Here is an 11357-nt window from a genome sequence, read left to right on the forward strand (position 1 = left end):
GGGAATCCCTGTTCTAAGAATACTCTCTCACTAGTACTACATTCAACATAGTTTCCATAAGTGTTTGTTTCACAATCCATTTGACAAATTTGAGTTATTATCCTTCACTCTCTGTGATTCTGCTTGACTGTACCTTTCAGTTGAGGTGGTGTCTGAGAGGGGGATGGACCTTAAGGATGCATCCTTTGCCACACAGACATATGCCGGCAGAATCACTGTAATCGAGCTAAGGCTCACTACTTTCAAAACAGTCATGCACAGTTCTGTAAACTGTGACCTTGTCATCTGTGGTCAGTGAAAAATATGTTATACACAGTCTCAAAAACAGAAAATGGAATGACATCTAAGGGTCATCTAAAAAGTTTGAAAAGGTCAAACTAATCTGCCACACTATTGTTGGAACAACAGTACTCACAGGAGATTGCAGCATGCTGCTGAAAGCCATCCACTCCCTAAGAAAAATAATAATAAGAAGAAGAGGACGTTTTAACAGAAGACCTCTATGAATTTAAAATCTGAATTATTTTGGTGAGTCACTGTTGGATTAACTAGTAAGCTGCAGAACTCACTCCTCAGTAAGATTTAGAATATATTCCTGTAAATGAGACAGGTGCCTCCTCTCCTGAGGGGAGCTTAGAGCAGATCCTGAACTTGAGCCATCAGAGTGTCCTGATGCAGTCTCAAGTTGAGAAAGATCGTCTGTGAATGAAAATATAGCAAACAGTTTATCCAGTTTTTAGACCAAAATCTGAAAAGGTTCTATGGACAAAATAATGTGTCAAAACAATGATTATAGTTCTACTGAAAATGGCACGTACCTTCCATGTTTTCCATCATGAGTTTTTCATGAAATGTTTTCTTCTTTTTCTGGAAGAAAATTATCAATTTGAAAACCAGCCTTATCACTGCTGATGAGACTGTTGAATTAGAAATTAATTAGGTGACTGTCACTACAATAACCCACTGCATATGTCATCGCTTGCATCATAAAGGTAAACTAGGCTATGTCATAAAGGTGGGAATGTGACATCATAGCAACCCATAGCAACTAACTTTTCCCCTACAAATTCTAGCCTACTGAGATGGTTATGGTCAGAGCCAGATATGGCTCTGGTTATGGTTATTTGGCTATTTGGCAGATCATTATAAATAAAATGTGATCTATACAGGGTATACAATTAACATGTTTGCTTGTCTGCCAGTGGCCACAAAACTCATTATTGAAAAAAGATCTACATTCATGTGGCGGTCAATTAACCCAGCAATGAGGGTGAAAATAACATAAATTGTGTTAGATTAACCTGACAATTTGGTTACAATAACCCAATGTTCGGGTTGGACTACCAATAGCACAAATCATTAGGCCTACCTACAGCAACAGTTAACCATGATTTAACTAGGCTACAGATTGCAGCACAATTAGGTGCAATATTCTACCAGTTAATAATTGTTTTTGCTGATTTGACATTGCTTTTTCTGTTGTAGCCTAAGATGATCTATACAAATGTCAATGTCTTTTCTTTTCTTTTCTTTTTTTCAGATTAGCCTGCTTAAAACTGACTTTGGACCTAGAATATATTTTCATTGTCATTACCCTTAGACCTACAGCAATCATCTGGAGGGAAATGACAAATGCCACAAAGATCCATTTAACATGCATAACATCTGGAAGAGGATATGACATTTTGTTAGGCCTGTATGTCTGTTCCATTTGCAAGCGAATGGTGCATTTCCAACTTGGCACCGGCAGACGGCAGTGTGATTCAATGAAAATATTGGTATTAACCTTTTATAGACTCAATGATAAGTCAATTCAAGATGTTGTATTTCCGTGCAAAGCCTGGACTCAAAATGTTATTAAAATAACGGAATGACATTCCATCCAACGGTACGCACACAACGCATTTTGTACTACGGAGAAATTGACTGTCGGACCACACCTCACGTGATCTCCTACGTATGCAAGTAGCCAATGAATTTTCTCCATGAGCAGTAGACCACTAGCGCCGTGACATTCGTGGTACACAGAACATCCACGGAGATCTTCAACCCCCAGCCCACTATTAATGGCAGAAATCTGATCGAAACATGACTGCAGAGACATTCAGAGCTGTAAGTGTTTTAGACTCGATATTACATGGTTCTTGCATGGGGTTAGGTCAAATAAGGTTAACATACGTTGTAATATGAGGTCAGACGACTAACGTTATCAATGTCATAACTTGTCAGTCATGTTAGTCAGTGGCAAGAGTTGTAAGTAAGCTAATATTACCAATTGTTAAGTTGGATGTAAACGTATAAGTCATATATATGCTTGTCCGGCTGATATTGGTATTGATGAGTTCAATGTGAAAATCATAGCCACGTGAGTGAGCGTAGCCTAACGTTATAGTTTATTAGGATCTAACGTTATAACGACTCGACCCGAGGGCATGCTGCCTGCAGCAGGATAATGTGTAACGTTAACCAAGCTGCGTTTCTGAATCCAGATGTCCTGCTATGAACAGATGACTGATGGGTTTTGTAAGGGATTCAGTAGACCTCTTCTGTCTGCCATTGGCTATTTACGTCGTGTCCAAGGGGTCAGACTGGGGAAAAACAGATTTGTGCCTTGGCATGGTTGCCAAACTCTTCTTTGGTCAGATAATAGAATTAAGACGTACTGTAGACTATACTTTGCTGTGTATTAAGAGAATACGTTGATCTCCTAGATACACTAGCCACAGCTCTGGTGGTCTGTTTACATCGTGGGAAATGAACGAGCAGCCCACTAGTTTGGATGTCCCTGACATAGCACCCTTTGTATAAATCAGACTGACCATGTAGAGACATGCCGTTCTTTACTCAACTAATGAAAACAATCCACTTGACAAGATTGTTGTGACCTTGCTGAACATCCTCTCTCATGTTGGGTGGGGGACTACACATAACAAGCAGTAGACTTCATATAGTAATTCTGCTGCATAGTTGATCTTCAAGAATTACCGTGAAAAACATTTTGGCTGGTAGCATACTTCATCCATCCGAGTACACTCTTGATCATAGGACCATAGGAGATATAAGGGCAACCGCTTATTTGTCTAATTCAGTGTAGTGCTGTGCACAATGTTTCTGTACTGAACTGAACTCCAATTATTATGCATGTCTCGTAGGTCCGGCTGTGTCGCCATCATCTGTCCCTGTTGGAGCGATACCATGCTTCGCCTCATGTACTACCATGTCGAACTCTGCGGACACACAGGTAAAACTGAAGCCACGGGGTGCCTCTCAACATGCCTCCTCGATCCTCGATGCTCGATCCTCGAGGGGCGTTCCCACTGATCTATAACTAACACTGGATAGACTATCCCATTGTTTCCCCCCCATCATTCTTTATGTAGATCAGTGAGGATCGAGGCCCGAGGAGCGAGGGAGGACGTATAAACGCTGCATGAGAGGCACCTATGGTGTTGTTACAGAAGGGCAACATCCAAACACAACTGCAGTGACGTGATAGCTGACAGCATAACGTTTTGACAGTCAACAAGTAGGGCTGTTGACATAAATGTTGCTGGTTGTTTTGTTCAAAGCTTGTTGACCAATGTCTAAAACTTGGTGTTGGGAATCTTTGCAGGAATTCATGTCGATATTAATGTTTCAAATGAGAGTTTAATTGCTTGCCAAAACATCAGTCTTGAAAAAAATAACTTCAAAAGCGACCGGAGTGTGTCCTTTTTCCACGATAATCCCCTGGCCACCTCTACTTGGGTGTCCATTCCTCCTCCTTGCTTCTCCAGTCATATACTGTATACCTGGGATGAGGATGCCATATGGACAGTATGCACCTGGGATGACTCGTGTCTCCTCCATCCTACAGAGTTGAGAAGAGTCGAGGAGTGGTGACGAAGATGCTGCTGGGGGTCGCTGTGGGCACACCGGTGGTGCTGGGGGTCAAGTACGCCATATCTGAGCCGAGGGAGAGGAGGAAGATGAAGATATTCGCGGAAGGCGTGGGGCGTTTCTGTAGGTCTGTCTCTGTAGGTCTGTCTGTGTCTGTCTGTCTCAGCTTATTTGTCTCAGAATCTTGTCACTGCCGAGCTGTTTGTGGCCAATTAGGTAAATAAAACCTAATCACCTGTTATGTGGAGATTGCCTGTCTTAAATGATCTACCTCTTCTCTGCAGATCTTTGTACGTTGGAATGGTAATCTCTGTAGATTACTGGTGGACCTCCAATATTGCCCTCAGGGGAGTGGATGAGGTAGGCTTGATCATCCGATGGAATAGTCACACCTTGTCTGTCGTAAATATTGTATGTTATTAGCTGAAGAATCGGATGTAATGCATTTATTTTCCGTCACCCAAAAACATAACTTTTTATGTTTTCTCTAACATGTGCAGTGGCACTGTAAGCACTGTATGTATTTAGGTGTTACAGGGGAGCTACACCAGGCATGTAACTGAAGCGTTCTGTTCGCGACGCGTATGTTGCAGAAGTGATTAATAATCACTATAATCAATGGCAGTAGCTACACCAGACGCGACAGTGGCGCGTACATTCGAAAAAAAACAGACCAGTCCTCTAAAATGGATTTTACGCGTCGCAAACTGAACGCTTCAGTTAAGCGCCTGGTGTAGCTCCCCTGTACAGTAATTTCCCGCATATAAGCTGCATTGTGTATATGCCGCAGGACAGTGTTTTATGCCATTTAAAAGAAACAAAACCATATTAACACCATTATTAACTAACCCCCTGTATTAACCTCATAGCTAAAGAAATTTAGCAAAATCAATGTATAAGCCGCGGCTAATAATCAGGAAGTTACGTGTCGCGAACGGTACGCTTCAGTTACGCGCCTGGTGTAGCTCCCCTGTTAGTGTGTTAGTAATGTGTGTAGTCATGTCTCCCTCTCTCCTGTGGTCTGTCGTGGTCTCACGCCAGAGCAGCCAGGTGTACACGGAGAGCATGTCGGCGTGCCACCAGCGGGCGGCTGACAACATGGTGGAGGGGGCCGTGCAGAACGGCGGCCTCTACATCAAACTGGGCCAGGGCCTGTGCGCCTTCAACCACCTGCTGCCCCCCGAGTACATCCGCACGCTGCGCGTCCTGGAGGACAAGGCCCTCAATCGCAGGTACAAGGAGGTGAGCTCACCTGTCTGTTGTCGTCCAGTGGTAAACTGAGCTCCTGTGGGCTGGTAGTAGAGCAGGATTGAGCAGGCTGTGTTCAGCCCTGATGAAACAAATGTAACATGCCGGCTCAAGCATGGAACATAGAAGGGGACGTCACACCCAGATTTCAAAGTGACACGTAATGTATCAATGAATCTAATTAAGCACATTAAGAAAGTCAGCATTGTGAACGCACAAAGAGAAAACACAGGCAGCAAGCCAGGCTCATGAGTTGGCGGGGCCACAGAAGACCACCGATTCACACTGTCCCTTCCAGAAATGTCAGGCTTCTGGCAAACGGTTACCACAAATTTGCGGCGGGGTCGTATTTTCATTTGCAAATTAGGTTTCTGGCAGGCAGTTGCGATTAACTTTTGGCAATGTTGCTGCAAACTTGTCATATGCAAATTAGGTTTATCACTGGAAGTTCACCCAGAGTTTGCCATCATTGGAATACTGGGTAGCTGTGTAACCTACTTAGATAGGAAGCATTTACTTCTTTGCATTCTGCCTTATGCACGTACACACATTCAATCAACTAGAGGCATCATCAATTAGATACAGATCAGGATGAGTTGTGCATGGAAGTCCTTTTGAATCTGTAGCTACAGCATGACCGTATTCAGTCATTATATGGGTTTCTAGGTCAGTATATGGGTTGATTTATTTTTCTTTTTTTTTCTCATAGGTAGACGCCCTTTTTCAGGAAGATTTCAATACAACTCCAGACAAGATTTTCCGGAAGTTCGACTACGAGCCGGTGGCAGCCGCCAGTCTGGCCCAAGTGCACAAAGCAGAGCTCCATGATGGGACTCCGGTGGCTGTGAAGGTGGGCAGTTTGTTCACTCTCTCCATACCCTCACAGCTCCCCTGGTTACTCTACCGGTCATGCACTCAAAATCAAAACTTCAGGAGTCATTTCACCTGTTTTTTAATCCCTCGTGCTTGTAATATTCTGTTAAAAAGATCATATGTTTCTATTCCTATAAGAATGCAGATGTAATTGCAAAGGCTCAGTAAATATTATTCTTAATATTGACGCTGGCTGGATGTACCCATGGGGTAAAAGTTCAAAAGCTATAATGCAATGTAATGAATAGCCTTTATTGTCATTATACAAGTACACAAGATACATGTACAATGAGATTTCACCAACCTGACCATATATATAAATGTGACAAGGGGGCTAGTCAGGACGGGAAGGCAGATGGGATGTACAAGTCCAGCATAACATGAGGAGAGGGGAGGAGAAAAAAAGGCAACCCCAGACTATGCTCCTGTTGAGAGTGATTGCATATCTGCATCAGTGTACGTGTATGTGTAGGCCTGGAGAGTTGCGTCGACTGGCATCCTAACCTTGGCGCCCCACAGGAAGTTGCTGTGGAGACAGCCTTGGTCAGGTCCCAGACAGAGTCAACGGTCAACAGGTATCCATAGGGAGTGGGGGAAGGAACGCAAGGGAGTCTCGCTGTAGTGCCCTTCCGGGCGAGTTGATAGATAGATAGATACCCATTCAAGGAAATTCGAGTTGATGTTTCAGCAGCGGCCTTGGCCGAGGCCAGTGCTGGTGAAGGGGTTAGCGGAAAGCAGATAAGATTTGAGGTGTTTGGTCTTGGGCAGGGAGCTACTTTCTATTACATGGCTACTCTCTGTTGTCCATCCTGGTCTATTTGCCTTTGCAGAGAGTTTACCTTACTGTGTTACATGCAAGTAATAGGTGTGTGTGTGTGTGTGTGTGTGTGTGTGTGTTTGCTTGCGAATAACCCATGGCAGGTTCAGTACATAGACCTGCGGGATCGCTTTGAAGGTGACATCTGGACGGTGGAGAGACTTCTGGACGTGGTGAAATTCATGCACCCCAGCTTCGGCTTCCGCTGGGTCCTCAAGGTCAGTCTGCCAAAGCAGTCCAGCTTTTCTCAGAAATCCTTTTCAGGTCAGCCCACAACAGCAGCCACTCAGTGTCCAGAACTCCCAATGTTGTTGTTGTTCTCACAGTAATGCATGAAACATAAGTCTGTTTTTATTTTTATGTTTATTGGAAATTGGTAATATATTTTTTTGGTTTCGTTGTTTTAAAACTTTGCTTTAAAACGAAGGTTATGCATATAACCACGGTTCTATGAATTTCGGATGGCCACCACCGCCTCTGGCGGTCAGAAGAAATGAAATAGAACTGTTCTTCTTCAGCCATTCCTTTTATAAGGTTTAGGTAAATGCTTTGTTTTTCCCCTTGTCTGTTTACAATGTCCAGGACCTGAAGGGAACTCTGGCCCAGGAGCTGGACTTTGAGAATGAAGGCAAGAACTCTGAGCGCTGTGCGGAGGAGCTGAAACATTTCAAATTCATCGTGGTGCCAAAAGTCTTCTGGGATTACACCAGCAAGGTACGCAGTCCGGAGAAACACATTTCCTCTCATTAATGCTGGCACGGGAATCTTTGAAATTTAATCTTGTTGCAAGAATTAGAATGATCATATTCTATTCTGTTCTGTGCTGTTCAATTCTGTTCTATTCAATTCTATTCTATGTGCTGTTGTCTGCTGTCTATTTGTGTACACTGTTGAACTGTTCCACTTTGAAGAGGGTGCTGACTGCCGAGTTTTGTGAGGGCTGCAAAATCAACAATGTCGAAGAGATCAGAAGACAAGGACTCAGCCTGAGAGATGTGAGTGTACTGACGAGGGAGTCCACAATCATCACAATCAGCGTCTTTAAGCGTGATTACAAAAGTATGACAATTCTGGCAATTCTTTTCTTGCTTTTTCTTTCAGACAGCGGATAAGCTTATTCGGACGTTTGCCGAGCAAATCTTTTACACAGGATTCATTCATGCTGATCCACACCCGGGCAATGGTAATGATTCTGTGTGTGTGTGTTCTGGGGGAGGGACATGTTTCACTTCTCTGAACTTGAAGTCAAGTGTATAAATGGATCATTTTGCCTGTAGGCATTTCCCATAACTGTATCAACAGAACATGAAGGGAAGGCTCTGGCTGTAGGCCAAGGCTGTCTTTTTTTCACATTCTGTGAAGAGTACAGAGTTGAGTAAACAGTTTTCTTTGGTTTGTTTTGTTGTAGTGCTTGTACGGAGAGGACCAGATAAGAAAGCGGAATTGGTTCTCCTTGATCATGGCCTCTATGAATACCTCAGTAAAAGGTAAGAATACCTGGGAATAGTGCATTTCTTAATGATTTTTGTTTTTGACAATGAGGACTACTGAAATGTTTTTTACTAGGAACGGAACACATGTAATCTGTTGTTATGGCAATTATGCTTGACACATTTTAACATGAGTGATAGCTGTGAAATAGGCGCTTGCTCATTGCCCCGAAGGCTTTTGAGATAACCAAGTAGTGGATGATGCAACAGGATGAATAACATACTCCGGGAAATGTCTTCAGCCTTGAACCAGTGTCTGCTCTCTCTCTCTCTCTCTCTCTCTCTCTCTCTCTTTCTCTCTCTCTCTCTCTCTCTCTCTCTCTCTCTCTCTCTCTCTCTCTCTCTCTCTCTGGCCTTTTTTTTGCTTTCGCTTCTATCCGTCTTACTGTCTCACACCATTCCCCCTCTCTCTCTGATAGTGACCGGGTAGCCTTGTGTAAGCTGTGGCGCGCTATCATTCTGCGAGACAATGACGGCATGAAGAGGTACTCCAATGATCTTGGGGTCAAAGGTTAGTGCTATAAAGATAGAAATGGAAATACATCAGTAACCCTGAGAGGCACTGGATAAAGAAAGCCTCTGGGCTCGTTTTCTTTGCATTGGCACTATGCCATGATGGCTTGTCATGGTTAGTCACTGCAGTGTAGGTGGAACGCTTACCGGTACTTGGAAGTAAGCTGTCATTTTCGAGAAATATCTTACGCCTCTCTCTCTCTCGCTCTCATCCCTGATTGGCTCCTTCTCCATCAGATTACTTCCTGTTCTGTGAGATGCTCCTGCAGCGGCCAATCAACATGCGGGAGCTGGGCCTGGGGAACATCCTGAGCCGCGAGGAGACGGCGTACATGCGCAACATGGCCGCCAACCACTTCGACAACGTCATGCAGGTGCTGAAGGCCCTGCCGCGGCCCATGCTGCTGGTGTTCCGGAACATCAACACGGTGCGCAGCATCAACATCACCCTCGGGGCGCCGGTCGACCGCTACTTCGTCATGGCCAAGAGGTGGGAGGAGCATGGCTGAATGCGCTGAAGTGATGATGGTGTTTTTAAAATCAGAAAAGCAAGAAAAAATAGTTGTTGTGAATCAATGACCCCTAATGGTCGATGTGCATCATTATATTTATCCAACATAGATTTTAACCATTGAGGTAAACAGAGACCCATCTCAACTCAGTGTTTTTTTTTTTTTTTAACCACACCAATATGGGTAAAATACAGTTTAGTGCTATTTTTTGAATAGTCCTCTGTAATGAAAGCTCTTTTTGTGCTATAAGATTGTGTATCCTTGCCTTGCCATTGAGCCTGTGTATGTGGGTTGTGTTGGCTCTAGCGCTGTGCGCGGATGGGGCAAGATCCAGGCTGACGACACCAGGGTGCTACCCAGCTTCAGACTCTTCTGCTGGCTCAGGACCTCCTGGGAGAGCCTCAAGTTTGAGTGTGCCCTGAGGTAAATACAGCATCCTATGCATCAAGCTGTGCTATACTGTGTGTGCAAAAGCCAGCTGCTCTTTACTAAACATTGGTAGTTGACAGGAGGTCTAAGTTGAGGGTTACTTTTGTATACTATTTACACACAACATAAATTAATACTCATATTATCAAAACATGTATGGATGTGGAGGAAGAGTTATATTATAGCCAAGTCCCATTAGTTGTTGTTAGTTTGCTCCAAATAATAATAATAATGATAATAATAATAATAAACGACATTAAGTTCGGTGTGCGGTGATTTTGATCTTTCACTTTTGAATTGTACTTCCCTTCCTCACCTGCGCCTGTATGACTAAAGGCTTGTGTACAGGGACGCCTATGGATTTGGATTCCATAGTTGTTTGTTTGTTTGTTTGTTTGTTTTGACTTGTGTCTTTGTGTGTCCTTACAGGACAGAGATGGCCATGATGAGCTTGACCCGATCGCTACTCCAAATCCTCTCCTTCTTCGGTCTCATCACCCTGGACCAGGAAGTGTACCAGTACCTGAAGTGAGGGGTGGACACAGCAGTCACCCAAACTTCCTACCTCAGCAGGGGACCCATTCTGTGGAAACATGCGTCTGGCACCACCAGAATAATGCAAGAAAGATCAAATCATGGATTTTTCATATGAAGTCTCATAGACTTTTGTAATCAGTGGATGTTGAAGGGGTTTTATTATTTATTTTTTATCAAACTGGTGCTGTTTTATATTGTGGACTCTCCAGGCCCAGGTTTTTTTTGGATGTTCTTTCACTCCTCTGTAGAGAACATTTTCATTTTGCATTTCAAAGTTGAAGAAACTCGATGAAGGAAGAGCAATGACTAAAAAAGTGAAATTGAAAAGGGTGGATGCAGAGAATATTACAAACGTAACAATATTGTTGACATGAAGCAATAGTCTCATTTTACTTTTCACTTTCACACTGAAGTTGGTGAACTGAAGTTTAGTCTTAATGAATTATTTTAACCTTTTATACAGTACAGGGTTTTTTTTGTTTTTTTTAAGTAATTCCCAACATAATGTAAATCTGAAATACATGCATTATTAAACAAAACAAATATTTTTTGTATGTGTTGATCAATGCCATGACTTCTACAATACATAATGAAAGTTTATATGTTGTACACGAATACCTTCATGGCAGGTGGGCTGTCCAGATATCACCATGAGCATGTTTTGTAAACCTGGACATCCCTGAACAAGAGAAGATCAGAACACCAAAGCACACCATCTACAGTAACTTCTGCTGCTGTCAGGGGAACATTATGTATTTAGTCCGTACTACGTTTTTATCTGCTGTGATATTCTATTCATGCACAATGTGCAGTGTCATTTAGCACAATAAAAATAAAGCAAAAAAACGTTGGTCTTATGTGATTACTTACTTATCCTCTTCGTCCCAGTTGGGGCATAAGGCCACAATCATACACTGCCACTGAACCGTGTCTTGTGCTTTGACCTGTGTTTCATCCCAGGAAAGACCCATCCCCTTCAGCTCAGTCATCACTATCCTTTTTTCTTTTCCCGATACGTGATAACTAAGTACCTTTGTTCTCCCAAAAAATCTGTCTGTG

The 11357-nt window shown here is 43.1% G+C and overlaps 1 protein-coding gene across 5 annotated transcripts; it reads left to right on the plus strand.

Annotated features, from left to right (window-relative positions):
• The first annotated feature begins 1992 nt into the window (after positions 1–1992).
• Positions 1993–11127, plus strand: adck5 (aarF domain containing kinase 5). 5 transcript variants are annotated; one of them, XM_062529105.1, is made up of 15 exons: positions 1993–2112; positions 3153–3241; positions 3857–4006; positions 4164–4239; positions 4877–5111; positions 5841–5977; positions 6922–7035; positions 7400–7531; positions 7729–7812; positions 7919–8000; positions 8226–8304; positions 8727–8818; positions 9058–9310; positions 9639–9755; positions 10191–11127. In XM_062529105.1, the coding sequence occupies exons 1-15, from the start codon at positions 2089–2091 to the stop codon at positions 10291–10293; spliced, it is 1767 nt and encodes a 588-aa protein (XP_062385089.1). In that variant the 5' UTR covers positions 1993–2088; the 3' UTR covers positions 10294–11127. The 5 variants fall into 5 exon arrangements, with proteins under 5 accessions (XP_062385089.1, XP_062385091.1, XP_062385092.1 ...); XM_062529107.1 differs by having other exon boundaries at positions 4921–5121; positions 5837–5977; XM_062529108.1 differs by lacking the exons at positions 1993–2112; positions 3153–3241 and having other exon boundaries at positions 3867–4002.
• Positions 11128–11357: the final 230 nt, after the last annotated feature.

Source organism: Sardina pilchardus, chromosome 24 (assembly GCF_963854185.1).
Source record: "Sardina pilchardus chromosome 24, fSarPil1.1, whole genome shotgun sequence".
Lineage (NCBI taxonomy): Eukaryota > Metazoa > Chordata > Actinopteri > Clupeiformes > Clupeidae > Sardina > Sardina pilchardus.

What these genes read in the sequence shown, in the direction of transcription:
- adck5 (XM_062529105.1), top strand. Translation starts at nt 2,089, where the DNA reads ATGACTGCAGAGACATTCAGAGCT. An exon ending in CGAACTCTGCGGACACACAG is followed by an intron (nt 3,242 to 3,856) that starts GTAAAACTGAAG and finishes TCCATCCTACAG; the next exon opens with AGTTGAGAAGAGTCGAGGAG. An exon ending in GGACTCCGGTGGCTGTGAAG is followed by an intron (nt 5,978 to 6,921) that starts GTGGGCAGTTTG and finishes AACCCATGGCAG; the next exon opens with GTTCAGTACATAGACCTGCG.